The sequence below is a fragment of the Patella vulgata genome, chromosome 6 (genome assembly GCF_932274485.2).
Source record: "Patella vulgata chromosome 6, xgPatVulg1.2, whole genome shotgun sequence".
NCBI lineage: Eukaryota > Metazoa > Mollusca > Gastropoda > Patellidae > Patella > Patella vulgata.
The window spans coordinates 14,648,888-14,671,635 of record NC_065884.2 but is presented as its reverse complement, the minus strand read 5'-3'; the positions used below and the strand labels follow the sequence as shown (position 1 = coordinate 14,671,635).

At 37.8% G+C, this 22,748-nt stretch overlaps 2 protein-coding genes across 2 annotated transcripts in view; one reads left to right on the top strand and one right to left on the bottom strand.

Moving 5' to 3' along the window:
* The window catches only part of LOC126823848 (tetratricopeptide repeat protein 28), a 58,688-nt gene extending 36,682 nt beyond the window's left edge, over positions 1–22,006 (top strand). Inside the window, exons 3-14 of the mRNA XM_050552876.2 lie at positions 2,180–2,452; positions 3,628–5,934; positions 7,021–7,161; positions 7,765–8,042; positions 9,118–9,370; positions 10,557–10,728; positions 11,401–12,691; positions 13,879–14,110; positions 14,749–14,825; positions 16,707–16,923; positions 17,498–17,688; positions 18,527–22,006. Coding sequence (XP_050408833.1) covers positions 2,180–2,452; positions 3,628–5,934; positions 7,021–7,161; positions 7,765–8,042; positions 9,118–9,370; positions 10,557–10,728; positions 11,401–12,691; positions 13,879–14,110; positions 14,749–14,825; positions 16,707–16,923; positions 17,498–17,688; positions 18,527–20,521 — 7,427 coding nt within the window. The 3' untranslated portion in view covers positions 20,522–22,006. The remainder of the gene's footprint in view (positions 1–2,179; positions 2,453–3,627; positions 5,935–7,020; positions 7,162–7,764; positions 8,043–9,117; positions 9,371–10,556; positions 10,729–11,400; positions 12,692–13,878; positions 14,111–14,748; positions 14,826–16,706; positions 16,924–17,497; positions 17,689–18,526) is intronic.
* The window catches only part of LOC126824272 (ataxin-2), a 121,087-nt gene that overhangs the window by 67,386 nt on the left and 30,953 nt on the right, over positions 1–22,748 (bottom strand). The window lies entirely within an intron of this gene.

Genomic DNA, 22,748 nt, shown 5'->3' with positions numbered 1-22,748 from the left:
TCTTTCAGTTAAATATATGCATACCATATTTGAAAGAATTTAACCTTAAAACCTGACATGGTTGAAAGCATCACTTTGAATCATAAGGTCTGCTGTCATTGAGTCTAGTGACATGGTTTCGATTCCCTCTGCTTGTAAGTGACAAGGTGTAGGGTTGCCTGTCCAACCTTGTGGGTCTGTCCAGGTCCTCCCACTGCTAAACACATCTTCGTACAAGTGAATTATTGAAATAGAATGGAATCATATGTTAATCCTGAAATGAACTAGTTTGTGTCAAGTCGAGGTTAAACCGAATTTCTCGCTCTGTCTTTATATTAAACACATCCTCAAATCCTGACATTGATCACAGTTTGTTTTAATTAAGAATATTTGTTTTTGTTTCTGACGTAATTACGATGTCGTGCTAAAACCACCTTTATTTACATGTTGACATATGATATGTATATGTTACAAATCAACAAGCCCCGCACCGCTCTGTCTGCTCACTCTGATTAATTTATCTTCTTGATATTTGACCACACTTTCAATGAACAATGGAGGACAGACTTGCCAAACCTTGCTTTCAAACAAATAGGATCAAAATGACCGGTGTATTTTAGGATATGTGGACAACACTCGGACGTGAATCGAAAGGACAACACGTTCTCTAAATGATGGGGGTAGAGACTGTAACTTGATAGGAAGTTTGTTGCCATGACAATCATGGCTACTGTATTTTAGCAATTGTCTGCCATCTTGCGATGAACTTTCCCCACATGTTTTGTACCTAACGTAACTTTGAGAAACTACTTGTACAAATAACGTTACACACTCGATCGGAGACATTAACTCTGTACGATTATCTTAATTGGTTGAACCAATAAACAGAATCGTAACATATTTACTTAATGGTAGATTGATCACATATAGTATACCACTTCAAAGCTTATTTAATTTACTCCTAGAGTGCAATTGATCTTTTGAATTTCGTCAAAATGTTTTTGGGTGAATAAATGTTCAATATGGCGAGTCTTTTTCTATCAGTTTCGGTATTTGCTTTTATTTTTGATTAACTTACTTTCTCATGCGTTAGTATATTTCCTCACTTGAGATGTGAATAGAGGAAGTTTTTTTTTGTGAAACTTGCTATTTATTAAAAAGAAAAATGACTCAACATCATTTTGTAGTCTTTAGCGACTGATGAACACTACAGGGTCTATTTGATATTATCCAGTAGCTCTTGCTGGGATATTATCCAGTAGCTCTTGCTGGGATTTTATCCAGTAGCTCTTGCTCCTGGGCGAGATTATCCAGTAGCTCTTGCTCCTGGGTGAGATTATAGAAACTCATGAGATTTACCATTCAAATTCTCGATAGCCATTTGCTACTGCAAACTGACATAGCACAGTTTGCGTTTTCAATAGAAATTATAAGAATGGTATGTCTGTTTAATAATTTAAGGACACCAATTTTGCCTGTAGGTATGTGAGTGCTTTTGTGTGGCATTAACATATAATAAAACCTGCACTCCTAGTTGTATTATTACAATCAGATGGTTTACAATTCTGTTATATATGACAACACATATCATATTGTTTCAGTCTGTTCATTCTTTAACCCTTCAGCTCTTGAAATGACAAGTAACTAGGGCTCCTTAGAATGCCACAAACAGCCAGTGTCATCTAAATTGTTATAACACCCCCAAGTGTTTGGCTCTGCAACATATCTAGGTTGGTTGGGGGCGATCTGGGGGGGTTGGATGGTCAAATGGTTAGCATGTGCACGTTGTATCATAAGGCCTGTCATTGAGTCAACTGGCCTGGTTTCGAATCCCCGGTTGTAGACGTGACAAGGAGTAGGGTCGCCTGTTCAACCTCGCCTGCTAAAGACCCCTACACGCAAGCGAATTATTGAAATAAAATTAAACCATATGTTAGTCCTGAAATGACCTAGTTTGTGTCGAGTGGACATTAAACCCCATCTCTCTCTCTCTCTCTCTCTCTCTCTCTCTCTCTCTCTCTCTCTCTGGGGGGGGGGGCGATCTGAGGAACAGTGGTTTCAGGTGGTTTGGGGCTGTCCATGGATATAATGATATGAACTATAATCCCTTTACTCTAATATTCATCAAGGCACCAAGGTTTTTAATACTTGCATGTACCATACTAAAAGGTTACCATATTTTTGTTTTCTCTTATTTCAGAAACCTTGGCACCAACATTTCAACAGTTGGAAAGATTACGGTTAAACAGAAGTCCGTTTGTGGTAATATCAGTGATTGGACAAGAATTACTGGCTACAGGATACTATGCTCCCTCCACGCTTATGTTGGAATCAGCCCTGAAGATTGGAACGTGTAGTCTCAAACTTCGTGGATCTGTTTTCTCAGCTTTAAGTAGTGGATATTGGGGTTTGGGTAATATTGATAAAGCTATACAATTTATGCAACAAGATCTGTCAGTAGCTAAGTCACTAGGTAAGAAAACTTAATCATTCTTTCATTAAAACCTGGTAGTAAAACAGGTTTTGAAAATGACCCTAGTGTGTATCTTTTTCAAGCATATTTGATAAGATAGAACTGTTTTGAACTCAAATCCTCATATCCCAAAAATTGAGATGAGCGTAGGAATTTTCTTATTCCATTTTTTGTAAAACAAGAATTTTTTTATGCCTGTTAGGAAATTTGGTGCACATGTATGATTAAGTCATATTTGAAGTAATACCCCCGTCAGACCGGGGTGGCATCCTTACTGCGCTACTACAGTGACAAAAAATTGTCTCAGAACGCATAAGTGTGGTGGAAACACCAGATATCTTGCTGTTGTCTCCATGGTTGCCAATAATTGCAGAGTCATAACGTTTGTTTTGAGCATGTTCAAAACAAACGGCAAGGTTCTACGATCTGACCTGAAAAGCTGTGAGAACGCGGCTATTTTCAAGTTTGTAATTTTTTGGGACATTTTCTTGTGGTGTGTTGTGTTCGCTTCTGCTGGCGACCTTGTGCAATTTCTGGTCGTCGTAGGGTCGTAGCAGTGCAGTAAGGATGCCACCGCGGTCTTACGGGGGTATAAACAATTGTAGATAATGTAAGAAACAAGAAAGGAAATGATTTCGTGAATATCTTCTGTCTTTTAATTTTGTGTGTGTGTGTGTGGGTGGGTCAGTTGTTATAAATAAATGTAGTTCTCATTAATGCATTTTGTCTGCGATGTCACTCTAGGTGGAAGTGGATTTAATACCCTACTACCTACCTACCATTAATACATCTAGGACAAAAAAGAATGTGTATTATCATTAGTTTCCATCAAATCATATCACCATTTTTTTTTTTCTTTTCCTACTTCCTGTATATCCCGCTTGTCAGTGATGCAGGACAAAGGGCCTGACAAGGACAGCTGTCTAGTCATTCGGATGGGATGGAAAACCGAGGTCCCGTGTACACATTGGTGTGCACGTAAAAGATCCCTTGGAAGTTGGAATTCGATATAAGAGTAGGCCGTAGCGCTGCTCCCCGGGCAAAATTTCCCATGTAGCACACAGTATGGTGTATGCCCTTCTTCATTAACCCAGTTTAGGAGTAGGACGTTAAACCCCATTTTCATTTCATTTCCAGTATATCTGTCTAATTCTGACCTATATCTGTAATTTCAGGAGATCAAGATGGAGAATGTAGAGCATATGGTAATTTGGGGTCAGCACATTTTTCTAAAGGTCAATACAAAGAATCGCTAACCAATCATAGATATCAACTAGTTCTGGCCATGAAATTAAAACAAAAATCTACAGCTTCCGCAGCATTGAGCAGTTTAGGTCATGTATATACAGCAATAGGGGATTACCCTAATGCCCTAGCCAGTCATAAACAATGTGTTTTATTACTTAAACAAGACAACGATAAATTATCAGAAGCGCGTGAAATCGGTAATGTTGGGGCTGTGTATTTAGCCATGGGAAATTTTGACAGTGCTGTCGAGTGTCATCACGAACATCTGAAAATCGCTCGTTTATTAAAGAACAGTGTTGAAGAAGCGCGGGCGTATAGTAATTTAGGAAGTGCTTATCATTATAAAAGGGACTATAATCGTGCCATGATGTTTCACCAACAAGTATTAAAAGTTGCAGAAATGCGAAAAGACAGAATCTTAGAAGCTCGAGCTTATGCAGGTCTTGGACATTCTGCTCGATGCACTGGTGACTATGATAATGCGAAAGGATTTCATGAGAAACAGTTAGACAATGCTTTACAAACTAGTGATAAAGTGGCCGAGAGTCGTGCTTGTGCTAATCTAGGAATAATATATCACCAATTAGGAGAATACGAGGCAGCGCTGAAACTTCATAAAATGAACCTGAAAATAGCGAAATATCTTGGAGACAAAGCCAGTCAAGGTCGTGCATTCGGTAATATAGGAAACGCATATAGTGCTTTAGGTCAATATGATATGGCCATCAAATATCATAAACAAGAGTTAGGTATATCATCAGACGTCAATGACCGACATTCGGAGGGTTCGACCCACGGTAATTTAGCTGTGGCATATCAAGCTTTGTGTATGTATGATAATGCGATACAGCATTATATTGCACATTTAAATGTTGCTCGTGAATTAAAGGACGCATCCAGCGAGGCAAGAGCATTGTGTAATTTAGGAAACTTTCATTGTGCGCGGAAAGACTACTCTGAGGCGATTCAGTTCTATGAACAATATCTAAACATTTCCCAAGAACTACACGATTCAGAGGGTGAAAGCAAAGCCTGTTTCCATTTAGGTTATGCTCACTTTTCATTAGGGAATCATTTAGAAGCAATACGATATTATGAACAGGATTTAGCCATAGCTCGGGAAAGAAAAAACAGACTGTCTTTGGCTAGGGCTTACTGTAACCTAGGTTTAGCACATAAAGCTTTACAAGACTTTACAGAAGCTCTGGAGTGTCAAAAGAAATGTTTAGGTTTGATGAATGCTCTGAAAAATGGACCAGGTAAATTCAGAGCTTTAGGGAACATTGGTGATTTAATGTTAAAAACTGGTGACACAACAGAAGCCATTAAGATATATAACCAACAACTTCAGTTAGCGAAACAATTAAACGACCAGGAGTTAATGGCTTCAGCTAACGGTTCCCTGGGTGTGGCTTATAGAGCAATAGGACAAAATGACAAAGCTCTGGCTTATCATACCCAGGAACTCAACATTTATCAAGAGCTTGAAAATCTTAAAGGTGAATGTCATGCTCATGGTCATCTGGGTAACGTTCATATGTCTCTTGGTAAATATCTTAGTGCTTATAAATGTTATGAAGAACAGTTGGAGCGAAGTCGCGATCTTCACAATAGTAGCTTGGAAGCCCAGGCTTGTGGTAATCTTGGTATTACAAAAATGAACATGGGACAATATGAAGATGCTATAGGATTGTTTGAAGAGCAGTTAGCTATGTTAGAACAGGCTTATGGTAATACAGCAATTCAAGAAAAGGGCAGAGCATTTGGCAATCTTGGAGATTGCTACGAAGCTCTGGGTGATTATGAGGAGGCAATCAAATGCCATGAACAATTTTTAGCAACTGCTCAGCAGTCAAACACTCTGTCAGAGCAGGACCGTGCTTATCGTGGCTTAGGTAATGCTCATCGATCTATAGGAAACTTACAACAAGCTTTAGTATGTTTCGAAAAGAGACTTGTGGTTGCTCACGAAGTCAACAGCTCTGGTGCTAAAGCGTCCGCATATGGGGAGCTGGGTTGTCTACATAGTCTACTAGGGAATTATGAACAAGCTATATCATGTTTAGAACATCAGTTGTCTATAGCTCGAGAGATGGGTGATGAACAGTGTGAAGGAGATGCTGCTTGTGGACTAGGTGGAGTTTATCAGCAGATGGGAGAATATGAGACTGCGTTAAAATACCACAAGTTAGATTTACAGATAGCAGAACGTACCCATAATACAGCTTGTCAATGTAAGTATCAGAGTCTCTTTTATTGATTGATATTTATATATTTGATTTGGAAATAAACCTAGTTTTAATTTAAGCTGGTTTTTATGGGTTATCCTCAAGCGGCTGATCATTCATGACATCATTACATTTTCTCCCATCAAAACGTTCTCATCTTATTATCATCTCTATTGTCATGTTTGATATGCCTCTTGGAAAAGTAATAAATAAATAATAAATCGTCCATATCTATGGGGGCGGGGTGGATGGCTGAATGGTTAGCACGTGCGTGCTGTGTCATAAAGTCTGTCATTGAGTCAACTGGTGTGGTTTAGATTCCCCGGTTGCACGTGACAAGGAGTGGGGTCGCCTGTCCAATCTCGTGGGTTTTCTCTGGGTCCTCCGGTTTCCTCGCACTGCTAAAGACCCCTACGCGCAAGCGAATTATTGAAATAAATTTGAACTATATGTTAGTCCCGAAATGACCTAGTTTGTCTTGAGTGGCCGTTCAACCCCATTTCTCTCTCCCTCCATATCTATGGAATCATAGACTGATCATAATCTTCAAAATTTCGAAACAGACTTTTAAACAAACTATATAATACAATAGGGGTCTGTCCAAACTAAGGTATCTATATGTGGTTATATACTTTCTTTAGAACCATAGAAAGATCAAAATCCTGAAAGTTTTGAAAACAAAAATTTATGTAATGCATAATGGGGATAAGGCTCTGTCCAAGCTAAATCTTCTAAATGTTTTCATCCAAATTATGGAAAGAATTTCATTTAACAATAATTTGCAATGTCATCCTTCTTCATGAAGGTGATATGCGTATCTGGAAATGATAATTTCTATTGCATGTGGAATTTTTAATTTTATTCCTTATAGATATTAAAAATATCAATAAAAGTGCCAAAAAAAGACAATCTGTAATATCAATAAAAGTGCTGAAAAAAAGACAGTCTTTAAACGAGATAATGACAGGTACTTATACCGGAGGGATTGTGCCAGACAAAGTCGGAATCTGTGTCTGATCCTGTCTGTGACAGGTACCATATTTTCAGGCTTATATACATTTACTAAGAGTTTTACTTATTTATATTTTACAGGTCGAGCGTTTGGTAATCTAGGTTTATCGTTTGAATCGTTGAGTAATTACGAACAGTCTGTGAAATATCAGGAACAACATCTAAGTATAGCAGCACAGATGAATGATAAGGTGGCTAAAACACTTGCTTATAGCAGTTTAGGTAAGTTTCTACAAAATCTGTGATTTTATTCATAGACTAAGACAACATTTAGTTACTACATGTAAATAAAAGTTATATTTAGCTTAGTGTTCAGCAGCAGTAAAGTTGCATGATAAGATCTGTCATTGAGTCAAGTGGCGTGGTTTCGAATCCCCGGTTGTACATGACAAGGAGTAGGGTCGCCTGTCAACCTCGTAGGTTTTCTCTGGGTCTCCCAGTTTCCTCCCACTGCTAAAGACCCCTACGCACAAGCGAATTATTGAAATAAATTTGAACCATATGTTAGTCCCAAAATGAGCTAGTTTGTGTCGGGTGGACGTTAAACCCCATTTCTCTCTCTCTCTATGTGTGTGAATTCCTAGAATGGCATGAATGAACATATGATGTGATAAATGTAGAACCCAGATAAGTGACATTTAGCTCCTGAATGATCCTTTGACAAATTTAAATAGAAACATAAAAATAAAATCTTCCCTCCCTTATAATACTTTTTGAAGAATTGGCTGAAGCTGGAAACCAGAATATTTTTGTATGACGTTGGGTATCTTGTGTACTAAACACAAGTTATAAAAATCACTAAATAGTCCTATTAATATTTTACAGGAAGAGTTCATCATGCTTTAGGTCATCACACAGAAGCTGTACAATATTTAAAACAAGGGTTACAGATTGCCGAACAACTGAGTCGTAGGGAAGATGAAGCTAAGATCAGACATCGTCTAGGTCTAGCGTTGTGGGGTAAAGGAGATCTAAATGAATGTCAACAACAACTGTATAAGGCAGCCGATCTGTTTGAAATGATACGAAGGGAATCACAGTGTAGTAGTGATTATAAACTCTCGTTATTCGATCTACAAACGGCCTGTTATCAGGCTCTACAGGTTAGTGTTCAGACTTATTTCTTAATAAAATATTTTCTCGTGATGATGGTTGTAGGTTTGCGTTTCACTGCTTTCAGTTTAATTTTGGATCATTTTCCAGAATAAGTTTTACCAGGAGAGGAAGAATTCCAATTTTAGGTTCAATTCCTGTGTGCAAATAAAAACTGTGGTACAAGTTTTGTGGGAATGGGGTCTTTTAGATATATTTTGAAGTGTCTGGTCGGCATTTAAGGGATTATAAAATTAAAATATTATGAATCTTTTGAAAGGAATAACAATCCAAAAATGATTCAATTCTAGATATTATGAACTGAAAATTTCTCATCATTCAGCAACTTCTGCAGGCAATATATATATGAATGAATGAAATTTTCAATATATTCATTTTGCGTTACCTATTATTGAAATATTATAGCGAGAACGGACAGCTCTTTATCTAAATATTACATAATGCCTCTGTAAGTAAATGTTAAACGTACATTATGCAAGAGCTAAATTTGCCCATTGCAGGTCTTTCTTTAGGCCTGAAATGTTGTCTAAATTATTAATTAGACATTAATTAACATATCCAGACCATAATCAACTCTCGATGCCATCGTTAGCCTGTGATATTTACTGGATTAGAATCCGATCTGCTGCTCAACGCTCATTGTTGATTAAATCAAAAAATGGATAATCGAGACTGTTTTTTATCATACCGACTTCAGTAATGATGATCGAGGCTGGGCCTAAAATTCAATTGCTAAATTCTTAGTTCAGAGTGGATCAATTTGACTGAAATTTTCAGCAAATTCTCATTACATTATTTTTTTAAACTGTTATAGTGAGAACTGCCAGCTCTTTATATAATCTCCCATAATGTATCTTTAAATAACTATTTTAGATATTGTATGAACCATGCAGGATCAGTTTTGGTGACTTTGTGACCTGTTTTTAACTCACCATATTTTTCCTAGCCGAATGTAACATTATATATTGTCACAGAAATACAAATGACATTTAATTTCTTTAAATAAATGAATAGATTTAATATTTTTATGTCCAATTCTACAACCATTTGCTTTTGTTTTTACAGAGAGTTTTAGTGGCTTTAAAACGTCACGATGAAGCCTTGGTTGTAGCTGAGAGAGCTTGTACACGTGCGTTTATAGATCTATTATTAGAAAGACAAGCTGGTTCTGCTGGTTTGTTTAATGGGACCACGATGGATCTGACACCTATAACAATAGATCAATTAACGCGAAGTGTATCAGGCCAGAAGTCTCTGGTTTTATCATTCTCTATAGCAGCTGGTTATCTTTATAGCTGGTTACTGACACCTAAAGATGGTAAGTTTTATACTTGAATAATTTCAAAATATTCTAGATTCGATCTTGGACACATTAGCATGTATGTAAATAAATTATCCAGTGGTAGTTGCAATTAAACATACATTATGCAAGAGCTAAATCTGTCTATTGCAGGTCTTTCTTTAGGCCTGAAATGTTATCTAAATTATCAAGTAGACATTAATTAACCTATCCAGACCATAATCAACTCTAGATGACATCGCTAGCCTGCGATCTTTAGTGGATTATGAGCCGATTTACTGCATAACTTTCCTTAATGATTTAACAATTAAATGGATAATCGAGACTATGCTGTTTATCATACTGCCTTTAGTAATGATGATCAAGGCTAGACAGAAATTCAATCGCTTTGATCTTGGTTCATAGTGGATCAATTTGACTGAAATTTTCGGCAAATTCCCTTTACATTATCTAGTTTTTAACTAATATAGTGAGAACTGCCAACTCGTTATCGAATCTCCCATAATGTATCTTTAAAGAAGAGTAGGCAGATACGAGGCTGCTGCCCAGACAAAATTCTCCAAAGAAATTAAAATTCCAATATGTTAGTCTCAAAATGACTAAGTATTGTTATCCCATTCAATTTCAAATTTTGAATTGTTTGTTTTGAAAATTTGTAAGATAAAAACACTATGCGTCTTTCTTTCTATGGCATTTAGTAATAAACTGGAAATAAACAGGACAAAATTATATGAAATTCAATTACTACTTATTACTGAGTGGCATTTTCATTAGAATTCTCTCTAGTCTTTTTTCTCCTGGTCCTCCGGTTACCTCCCATTGCTAAAGACCCCTATGCGCAAGCAAAATATTGAAGTAAAATTTAACCATATGTTAGACCCGAAATGACCTAGTTTGTGTCGAGTGGATGTTAAACCCTCACATAAGGTCTGTCATTGAATCAACTGGCATGGTTTCGATTCCCCAGTTGTATGTGACAAGCCTGTCTAACCACGTGGGTTTTCCCCGGGTCCCGAAATGACCTAGTTTGTGTCAAGTGGAGGTATTAAACTCTCTCTCTCTCTCTCTCTCTCTCTCTCTTTCTCTCTCTGGTCTTTATTCAGCAGTGATACAATTACAAAACAAGATGGATCTTTCTAGAATTGATATGTACAACTTTTACCATAATATAATTACTTCATTATTTAAATGTGGTTTAATTTAGGTTTGGTAAAGTTTCATGAGATAAATATGGCTGAGTTAGAAGCTGATGTTGAACATGGTGATATACAAAGTGTTATGAGTTTTTCAACAAACAATATATTAGATCAATGTATTGGTCAGATACGAGAGACTATGGGTGTTGATAGTCATTTATCATCTAGTAGTTCTCATAGGTAAGTGTTGGCTATCTTTAATCTTATTACACTGAAAGTTTTGTTTAGATATCCATTATTTTATGCCCTGTGTACAAATGTCCCTTCTTATTTCCTTCCAGGTCCAATCATAACTTTACATTGAATGACTGCTTTCAAATTTGGAGGATTGGGTGGCCGAATGGTTAGTGTGCGTGTCATTGAGTCAACTGCCATGGTTTCGATTTCCCGGTTGTACGTGACAAGGAGTAGGGTCACCTCTCCAACCTCATGGGTTTTCTCTGGGTCCTCCCGTTTCCTCCCAATGCTAAAGACCCTTACACTGAAGTGAATTATTAAAATAAAATTAAACCATATGTTAGTCCCGAAATGATTTAGTTTGAGTCATTCTCGCTCTCTCTGCTTTCAAATTTAAGTGTAATATGCTCTGAAGGTATAACTTACAGCAACAGCATACAGAGTTTTATTATATTATATTTATGCTCTGAAGATATAGCTTATAGCAGTATCTGACATCTTTTATATGAAGAATTAATGACCAAATAAAGTAAAATATGTCAAACTTTCTCCATATAGAAAATCTGAAATGGTAGAATTATTGGGTATAAATTATGAAATAGAGATCACACAAACATTCAAATAATTTCGCTTAAATTGCAGGAGACTAAATTTAAAATTTCTTTATTTTCCTAGGAGCCTTACACTGAGTCGAAGTGAGTTAGATGCTGATGATTCAGGTAGTGAAACAGAGGAAGTATTCCAGAATCAGTTAGAAGAGCTGGGTGATCGTCTCAATGCGGAGAATGATAGAACAGGATTTTTACGTATGGTGAATCGAAGTCATCAGTTTAACAGTAGTAGCTACAGTATCAGTAGTCTCTTCAGTCTCTCTAGTAACTTCCCGGGCAATTTTAATCGTAAAAACAGTGTCAAAAATAAACCAGCGAACAAATCTCCATTGAATCTGCTGTACCAGTACCTGTTTCAGCCCATGGAAGAGGCTATTGAAGAGGTGACTCATGGCGCCGAGGGTCCAATCGATTTAGTTTTGGTGTTACAAGGTGATCTTTATCTTATTCCATTCATGATGTTGAAGAAGGAAGAAGAAGAGGAATATTTCTATGAGAAATTTAATCTCATTGTAGTGCCATCCATCAGTGCTTTACAAAATACGCAAAAAATGGACAAATATGGACGACCTGTGATAGACTCCTCTGGGGCTCTGGTTGTCGGAAATCCTAAACTCACTCCGTCAGTCTGTCAACATTGGCACCTGAAAGAAATTCCTGGAGCGGAATACGAAGCTAGAATCGTGGGAGAACTTTTGTCTTGTCGGCCATTGATTGGTGCAGAAGCAACAAAGGGAGCCATTTTGCATCAGTTAGAACAAGTTGAAGTCATCCATTTTGCCACCCATATTTCATGGAAATTATCATCCGTGATTCTCTCCCCTGGTGATCTCACATCACAAAGATTTTCATCGATGGATTCGGACAACAGATCTAACGATATAAACAATATGGATGGACCTGCGTTATCGGAATATTTACTGACTGCTGCCGACATCTTAAACCTGAAGCTCCACGCTAAGTTAGTGGTTATTAACTCGGGCTACACTGATGATAAGGCTGGACGAATAAACACAGATGGTGTGGTTGGATTAACCAGGTCGTTATTATCAGCCGGTGCCCAATGTGTGCTATTTTCGCTGTGGCCAGTACCAGATCAAGCCACCAAACTATTAATGCGTAATTTATACAAATGTCTACAAGATGGTGAAAGAGTTACAGAGGCATTGTCTAAAGCTGTTAAAATAGTTCAGTGTACGAAACAGTTTTCCCATCCATCAAACTGGGGTGGTTGGGTTTTAGTGGGATGTGATATTAGATTAAGTAGTAAAACAGCTCTAATGGGTCATTCTATATGTGAAATATTACAATCACCAACACAGTGTAGAGAGGCTATGAGAGTTCTACTGCATCTGGTAAGTTCTAAAACTTTGACAAATTTTAGGCTACTTTTTGTGTTTCTTGGTTTTGGGCGGTGATTCGTAATTCTAATGTATGCTCCTAACAATTGAAATGGGCTATAACACATACTTATGGAAAAACAGCTACTTATTTAATTGGACGACATTTCAAAGAGTATTCTCTCAACGTTATCAAACTAATAAATAAATAAGTCGCTGTTTTTCCTTGACAAATGAAACCGGGTTTATCATCTTACTTTTCTGCGCCAACTGGGCTATGAAGACTGACATATGCCATGGAATGTGCTATGTGATAAATTTTCCCGACAGCAGCACTATTGTGTTACCGGGTCCTGCAGCAATAATCTGCAGAAGAGAATAAAATGAGAGTTTTTAGATTCTGTATTGTTTAATAAAATGGCGTCAAGAAGAATTTAGATAACTCTCCCATTACGTCATGCAAAGTTACAGATTAATTAGAGTTCCCTCCCCTTTACAGCTAATGAGTTCAATAACTTTGGCAACTTCGGTCCCATGAGTCGAAAAATTATTATTATGTCATATAGTAAATATTTAAAATTTTGGGGGATCTCCTAATTTGGACTCTTACAATTACCTACCCAAAATTGTTTTCTAACTATCAGGGGATAGTTAATGTGCTGCCAATGGTATACACAGAACCTTGGTTTTTCATCCAATCCGAATGACTAGACTTTTTTCCTTACCATGTCCTTATATACAGTTAACATAATATTATACATCTCCATAGTGCAGTTGAGTCAACTGGCGTGGTTTCGAATACCCGGCTGTACGTGACAAGTAGTAGGGTCGCCTGTCCAACCTCGTGGGTTTTGTCCGGGTCCTCCGGTTTCCTCCCACTGCTAAAGACCCCTACGTGCAAGCGAATTATTGAATTAAAATTAAACCATATGTTAATCCCGAAATTACCTAGTTTGTGTCGAGTGGACGTTAAACCCCATTTCTCTCTCTCTCTCCCCATAGTGCAGAGTATAATGGCTGGGATTGCAATATATGAAAATAACAGCTATATTTGACTACCAGGATAACTGCATACAACAACACAGACTGAATAAAGGGAAATGGAAGAAGAATTTGTTTTACTTGTATTCTTTTCAAGTATGAACACTTTTCTTGTAATAATTCCGTATTTGTATTTTAATATTTTATATTTTTATTTACAGATTGAGAAATCCTTACAAAGAATTCAACAAGGAACGAAGAATTCTATGTATACAACGTTTCAGAGTATCGAGAATAAAGTAGCTAATGTTATAGGCTGGAAAGATTTACTATTAGCTGTAGGGTTCCGATTCGAACAGACGGGTACTGGACTACCACCAGCCGTCTTCTTCCCCCAGTCTGATCCATCTGATAGATTAACACAAGCTAGTTCCAGTTTACAGGCTTTACTAGGTAAGCTGAATTTTACCATTCCATGCTTTCTTCATTTTCTTGTCACTGGAATAAGCCGTTCAACTTGAATGAGCCATTCATTTCAAAGCATTTATATTTTGTGAATTTAAAACATGCCCATAATGTGTCATGCCAGGGAATAACGGTGGAAGCATTAATATTGTCATTACTTTGTGAAATGAAATGAAATGAAATGGGGTTTAACATCCTACTGTTCTGCTCCTATACTGGGCTAATGAAGACGGGCATACGCCATACAGTGTGTAATGAGGGAAATTTTGCCCGGGCAGCGGCACTATCGCCTACTCTTATATCGAATTCCAACTGCCAGGGGATCTTTTACGTGCATTCCAATATATACACGGGACCTCGGTTGTTCGTATCATCCAGGACTAGACAGCTGTCCTTGTCAGGCCCTCCGTCCTGCATCACTGACAAGGGGAACCACGCCGGAAAATCTGGATGAACTTTCTTGGCCAATGCAGGGATCGAACACCCGACCTCCAGGCTAGCGAGCCAGCGTCTTACCTACTTAGCCACGTGATCCCCTCATTACTTTGTATATAAAAATATTCATTACTTTGTATATTTAAGAATGATTTGATGAATATTAATTGTGTTAATATATTCTATTTCAGGATTACCACCAAGTTCTGTAACAGCTTTATCTAAATTTGTAACAAGTTATGATGTAGGAGCAGCCTTAATAACAGTGGTAGGTATTCTCTTGTATAATTCATTATATTCAAATTTGATTCCAGGGGTTGGGTGGTGGAATGGTTAACGCACGCACGTGTTGCATCATAGGGTCTGTCATTGAGTCAACTGGCATGGTTTTGATTCCCTGGTTGTACGTGACAAGGATTATGGTCGCCTGTCTAACCATGTGGGTTTTCTCTGGGTCCTCCGGATACCTCCCACTGCTAAAGACCCCTTCGCGCAAGCGAATAATGAAATAAAATTGACCCATATGTTAGTCCCGAAATGACCTAGTTTGTGTCGAGTTCATGTTAAACCCTATTTTATTTCACTTATTTGTAGTATATATACTATTCAAAAAAAGTAGGGGATATTTGATTTTTAAGTGTTATTAAAGTCACCTAATGAAACTGACGAAGAAACAAATGACAAAATGAAATGAAGTTCACATTCATTGATTTATTCCAAATGATCGTTAGACTAAGTAAGGCACAGACTGACCATTATAAGGGTAAAATGATACCCGGGGTCAAACAGCAAAGTTACCACAGCATCACAACCAAGTCAGTAACGGGTAAATCCTCCTCTGTTTGCCAAACAAGCATTGATCCGACGTGGCATACTCCTAATGAGACGTCTAAGGTCATTTTGGTCCAGATTGTCCCATTCCTGTTGCAACGCAGCAGAAAGTTCTTGGACATTGGCAGGACGTTGTTGACGTTGACGTAACCTCTGTCCAAGCATGTCCCAGACATGCTCGATGGGGGAGAGGTCGGGACTCAGTGCTGGCCAAGGTAATGTGGTGATGTTCTGTTGTTGGAGGTAACCTGTAACGATCCTGGCCCTGTGACATCTTGCGTTGTCATCTTGGAAGATGAAACGGCGGCCATGACGTCGTGCGAACGGCACAACATGGACTGCCAAGATGTTGTCCCGGTAGTACTGGCCTGTAACACGCCCTGCAACAACATGTAAAGCCGTTCTTCCAGCAACAGTGATGCCTCCCCACACCATAACAGAACCACCCCCAAATCGATCATGTCTGATGACGTTAACGTCTTGGAAGCGCTCGTTTCGACGACGCCACACCCTCCTACGTCTGTCCAAAAAATCAACAGTGAACCTTGACTCATCTGAAAACATCACATTGCTCCAGCGTCAATTATCCCAGTGTTGACGATCCCTACACCAACGACGTCTTGCCTGAATGTGATGATCTCTCAAACATGGGATCACGCGAGGACGTCGGGCGCGAAGGTGACCCCTATGCAGTCGATTCCGAATCGTCTGGCCACTCACTCTCACACCAGTGTCTGTTTGAAGACGAGCGCTGATCTGATTTGCTGTGATGACACGATTTCTCAAGGCCAAGGTACGGATAAATCGATCCTGGGTTTGAGTTGTCGCCCTTGGTCGACCTGAGCGTGGTTTGTCCAGTACAGATTGTGTATCACGGTATCTGGACCATAGCCTGCTTATGACAGACTGAGAAACATTCATCGTCCGCGCCACAACCGCCTGTGTTGTGCCGATCTGTAGCATGCCAAGGGCACGTAACCTTTCATTTTGGGTAAGCCGACGCATATCAAAATTTGTTTTCTGGTCACTAAAACAATTAAACTGATGTTTCCACCCTGGAATTCAATGACTGTAACATTCAAAGTCAGAGTCGTGCAAATCTTGGGTTGGACCCCCATGATGATCCCAAGCATCACCTGCATTCCATGCGGTAGCTATTGGTGCGTTTGGGCGTCACATGTAACTGGAAATGTTTCTTCTGTTAGGTTCTATAGTGACTTTTTTCGTAGTCATTTGCATATTTTAGTATTATGCCCCCAAAATCAAATATCCCCTACTTTTTTTGAATAGTATATATGTAAAATATTTTATTTTGTAGATGAGAGATATATTAAATAAATTATCAGCTAAAGAAAGTGGTATAGATGTTATGGTTAATGTCAAGTTATGGAGAGTTAATGGTTGTCATGAATTTCTAGCATCACTGGGACTAGATCTAGTGGAAGTAGGTCAAGACAATGTAACCCTACGCCTCAGTAAACAGGCTGTGAAACGACATCTACAATTTGCGTTACAGTCATTGGTTGCTGTTTTCGGTAAGTTCAAATTCACAGTTTTGTAAGAAACAGGAATTACTGTATATATATATATATATATATATATATATATATATATATTCATTTGTGAAGTTAACAGATTTTTCAGACCGAGAGTCAAGTCTTAATATCCTACGGTTCTGCTTTGACTGGCCTAATGAAGAGGGGCATATACCATGCAGTGTGTTATGAGGGAAATTTTTCCCAGACAACGGCACTTGGACTCACTCTTATATCGAATTCCAACTGCCAAGGGATTTTGTATGTGCACACCAATATGTACATGGGAACTTGCTTTTTCGTCCCATCTGAATGACTATATGTTGACCTTGCCAGGCCCTCCATCCTGCTCCACTGACAAGGAGGAACCACCCTGGAAAATCCTGATGAACTTTCTCGGCCAATGCAGGGATCAAACATGGGACCTCCAGGTTAGAAAGCCAATGTCTTACTCACTGAGCCATCATGGCTGCCCAGATGATGTTAGAAACAATCTGTATATGTTTAACAGGAGCCAGAGTGCAGTATTCTCTAATATACTATCATATTCATAAATATATTTTCTTTATTTCAGAAGCACAAGAAGCACCAAGAACATTTTCGATAGAAAGTTCTAGTAGTATGGAGAGTCTGTCCTCATCTCATAGTAGTTCTTTATCATATGGTAGCACACCTCCTCCGTTATCCCCTAGAGGTCGAGGGTCAATGTTCAACCCAGCTGAGATGGAGAAAATACGATCCAGTAAAAATTATCTCTTAAATAAGGTAGGAATATGATCTGGTATACATATTCAATCCTGTAGAGAATGGGAGGTTTGGATGGCCGAATGGTCAGCACGTGCACGCTGTATCATAAGGTCTGTCATTGAGTCAGCTGGTGGGGTTTCGATTCCCTGGTTGTACGTCACAAGGAGTAGGGTCGCCTGTCCAAACTCCTGGGTTTTCTCCAGGTCCTTTGGTTTCCTCCCACTGCTAAAGACCCCTACATGCAAGCAAATTGTTGAAATAAAATTGAACCATGTATTAGTCCCTAAATGACCTGGTTTTTGTCGAGTGAACGTTAAACCCCATTTCTCGCTCTCTCTCTCTGTGTATAGATTGATTTTAGTTCTACCTGATATAATGTCAAGCACTGTTGAGGTAGTATCGTACACCTAAAGGGAACTGTGCCTGACTAAGCCTGGATTTGTACCAGGCTTGGGTATATTACATAACTTTCATCCATCTACCCATGATCGTAGCTCGATTTTACGATCCAATCAAAAACAGTTTACAAACCAGTCTTAGCCTTATTGCTTACATTCTCATCGATATGGCGGCTTGCTTGTTGCAACAAGATGATAGTTACTTCCCTTCGCCAACTTCCTTTGTATTTAACAATTTTTATCATTGGTTTATAAAAATAGCACAGTGCCCAAGGGCAGATAATTTGAATATGTGTCTCCCCCGTGGATGAACCCAGGGGTTAGTTGTGTGGAACAGAATGAGGATGGGGTAACCATGGACTTGCAAAGGTCACAACAATTACCAGATTTTTCTAAGAGTCAAATAAGATAGAATGTCAAACTTAGATTAATGTTTTCAATATATTTTGTGTTTACAGGGAGGACTTGTTGGTAAGAAGGGATCAACGAAACATGGAAAACCAACCCAGTATGATCCGGCAATATATTTATCACATCAAAATAAAATACGGAACATGTATCCAGCCAGTAGCGACAGTATGGCGTCAGAGAGTCCTGTCTTTACCTCAGAGGAACAGTCCAACTTTAGTTCTCCTAGTCAAGAAGAAATGGAAGCCGGTCAATCTTATTTGGGTTCTGATTCACCCAAAATTAATGGTAACCATGGCAACAGTGTAAGAAATATGATGTCTGTATTCGAACCAAACAAATCTCAAAAAGCTTTCGATTTTCGAAAATCATCTCCGAAAATTCGTGAAGATCGAAATGAGGGTGATCAGAGTGTAGTGTCTGTGCCAAGTGTTAAAAAATCAGATAAGAATTTGTTTGAGGATCTAAATAGTTCAAAACAATCGGGATCACCTGTTTCCTCTAGTAGTATGACAAATATTGATCATTCGGATCTCGCCAAGAGAATTTTAGCTGATGTCAGCATGGAACATAAAGCAGTTCAAATGATGCAACAAATGAACCTGGCGAAATCGCGTGAAAACAGTCGAAGAATGCGAGAAGAAGAAATCGTCAGTGAAAATAGCTCTGTTAATTCCGATCAAGGTTCCATAAGATCGGAATCTCCAGTTAAATATCATACTATATATAAGGAAAGCGAAATAGACATTGATACCGGAAAAGATTTTGAAAATAAAAGTTCCTTCAGTCGTAGTAATCGAAGAAGCATCTTACCAAAAGATCAGTTTTCTTCTCTGGAAAGATTTGGTTCCAAAAAACAAGACAGTGACAATGAATTAAGTTTGAAACAGGATATGCGCAATAGTTCTGAATCGTTAGTGTCAAAAAGTAACAGTGTAGCATCAGGTTCGCGATTCCAAACTTACGCTGATCACGTCGCGCAAACGTACGGACAAAATGATCAAGAAGACGAAAGTTATGCGGATCTTTGTCGAGCTCAAGGTGCTAAAATACAAACTCAACACACCTCCAAAAACAAATATCCATTCCAGTCGAGTCCTTCCAATTTTTTACGGCAGACAGCGTCATATAGTTCAAATTCGTCCCAGCAATCTCTCTCATCAAAACCGATCTCCACCCTTCCTTCAAATCTCACCTCCGGTCCAGGAATACAAAGTGGAGAAAATTCAATATCATCTGAAAACAGTGAAGGAGCCGACAGCAATCCCCAGTCATCGATATCTAGTGGATATCATTCGGAAAAGACAGTTGATCCGATGACAAAAAGTGAAAAAACCAATAGGGATTCTTATACAAAACATTTTGTTAGTAATACTCCCGCCAATTCCATTTCTTCCTTGCCATCATTCCGCCCATATAATAACCCAGTGACTCCATTGATACGAACAAATGCTCTTCAGAATCGTCCAGAATCAACTGCCAGTACTGGTAGTCAATATTCATCCGCCTCATCAAGTAGATCTGTAATTTATCGTCCAAGCTCTAATACATCCCTCAATTCTCTTCAGAGAAACGGTGCATCTTCGATATTACGGAGCCAGAATGTCTCAAATCCAGTTAATACAATGCAACGATTAGAACCTGTAAAATCACAGTACAAGAAGAAAGTGAGTTTTTCCGACTCCGATCGTGAATCGTCTAACACTAGTTTTGAAGAAGGTGTGCGTAGTGAGCAATCAGAAACTTTACAAGCAGATAACGGATACGAATATCTGAGTCTCCAACGTTCTTATGGACAACAAATCTCAACCGGAAATATTTCCGATATATACGCGGATGTGCTTAAAGACTCAAAGAAATCGAATTGTGAAAATAATCCAAGACATTTTTCAAGTGATAAAACTTTTGAGAATAAAATCGGAAACGGTACGTCATCATTCTCTCACAGTCCGAGTAATCAGAAACCCATTCAACTTCGAACTCTTAATCTAGACAAAGAGAAAAAGCCAGGAGTTAAAAGTAAAATAATACAATCAAAGTGCTAAATATGTTTATTGTTTCATGTATTTTCTTGTAAAATAACGAATATTTGTAGGAGAAACACTCTTAAACGACTATAGAAATGTGTGATGTATTCTCTTGTGGGGGAGACTTTTATAACAGAAACATATTGGTGAATATTGTCTTACAAAAATTAAACTGAATTGTTTATGATGATTTTGGTTTTAATTTTAAGTATGTACATTGCATTTATATTGTAATAGAGAACTATGCAGATTATGTGTACCATTACTTACATCAGCAACGATATGTGTATATGCCAATATATAATCATTTTTATAATATACAGATAATCCCACTTGACTTAATGTCTCTGATTGTTATTTGAGGGATTTTGAAACTTGTGAAATCTACAATCTTGTGAAAATTGAATCTCTAAAAGGAATATCAGTCCAAAAATAGTTTTTTTCCATTGAGTAGTTTGCCGGCATGTTTTCCCGTTGTCAGTGGTGCAGGATAGCTGTCTAGTCGTTCGGATGGGATGAAAAACTGAGTCCTGTGTACACGTTGGCGTGCACGTAAAAGTTCGATATCAGTAGGAGCACCACTGTCCAGGCAAAGTTTCCCTCATAGCACACTATATGGCGTATGCCTGTCTTTATTAGCCCAGTCTAAATAGAACAGTAGGACGTTAAACCCCATCTTATTTCATTTCATTTAGTATTTACAAAGATATGATGAATTGAAAATTCTGCATCATTCAGCATCCACTACAGACAAAATAAACAAGACTTGGGTAAATATTTTGTTGGGCCTCTGGATATTATCTACTGTTGTTATTTTGGTTCTAAATTAAACGTTACATTATCAATTTGAGTATATTTTAGAGTGAATTAGATATTTTGCTATAAATGCCAATAATGATCATTGACTTTAATGTCAGTGCTTTGCCTTGATTATTAACTTATTGTTTTTGTGTGTCTTGTCTCTATATTCATTCAAATCATATATATAATTTATATTTATGTAAAAATAAAGCATAATCAGTTTATGAAATAAATATAAATTACATTTACTGATGTAGGTAAATATTGTATAGGTATGTTAATTACAGAAAGGTATAAAATAGTTACCTGTATTACAATACAATCATGTTGGAGTGTCACCTGTGATTTATAATAAATGGATGTTGGTCCTTTAATTATTGTTGTGCTTGCATGTAATGGCATCTTTGTTCCCCACTGATCAACGCCTTCTGATGGATAGAGTAGCAACATTTTTTTGACTGACAATGGTTTACATCATGTTTTGACAATATTTGTCTAAATTAAAATTATCCATTCCTTTGTATTTATTGTGAATAAAACATACAATGAAATATTTTACATGTGAATAATCATGGATATTTTTAATAGAGGATGTGTTCATATATTGAATAAATGTACATTTTACTTATTATAACTTACTATAGATATAGTTTATATATATATGTACATATATGTAATATAAGATGTTTTATAGAATATAAACTCAACTATATGAAATATAAACTACATTTATCTTTGTTGTTTTTTGTGTATGGTAGTAGCCTATGGGCCTATATGCTTTTTGAAGATACAGAGAGAGAAATGGGTTTAATTTTATTTCAATAATTCACTTGCACGTAGAGGTCTTTAGCAGTGGGAGGAAACCAGAGGACCCGGAGAAAACCCACGAGGTTGGGCACAAGACCCTATTTCGTGTCACACACAACTGGGGAATCGAAACCACGCCAGTTGAGCCAATGACAGACTTTATGATACAGTGGGCACACGCTAACCATTTAGCCATCCAACCCCCCTTTGAAGATACTTTTACAACGAAAAAATAGTTGGGTATCCTTCGAATGTGGACAGAAATAAAATTTCTCATAGCCAAAACAAATGTATTGCGCAACTAATCACTAAGGCCTTTATTCAAATCCAATAAAGTGGCATAAATTATTGATTTAGACAAAAAGAAGTGCGGGGCAATTTTAATCAAATGTGGTCAAAGGGGAGATAATATGGCTTTAAGGACTTTGATACAGATTTATCTCCCTTGAACTATTAATCACACAATTGTCTTTGGAGCCAATCTTCGTTTTCAAAATAGCGATCTGACCCTCACACCCTACCAATTTACCCACAAATTGAATGGAGGCTACAATTGACAAGGTCTCCTACAAGCCTGACCTAATTTGGGATAAGCGACACAATATGTTGAATTGGAATTTTAATACACTTTGTATTT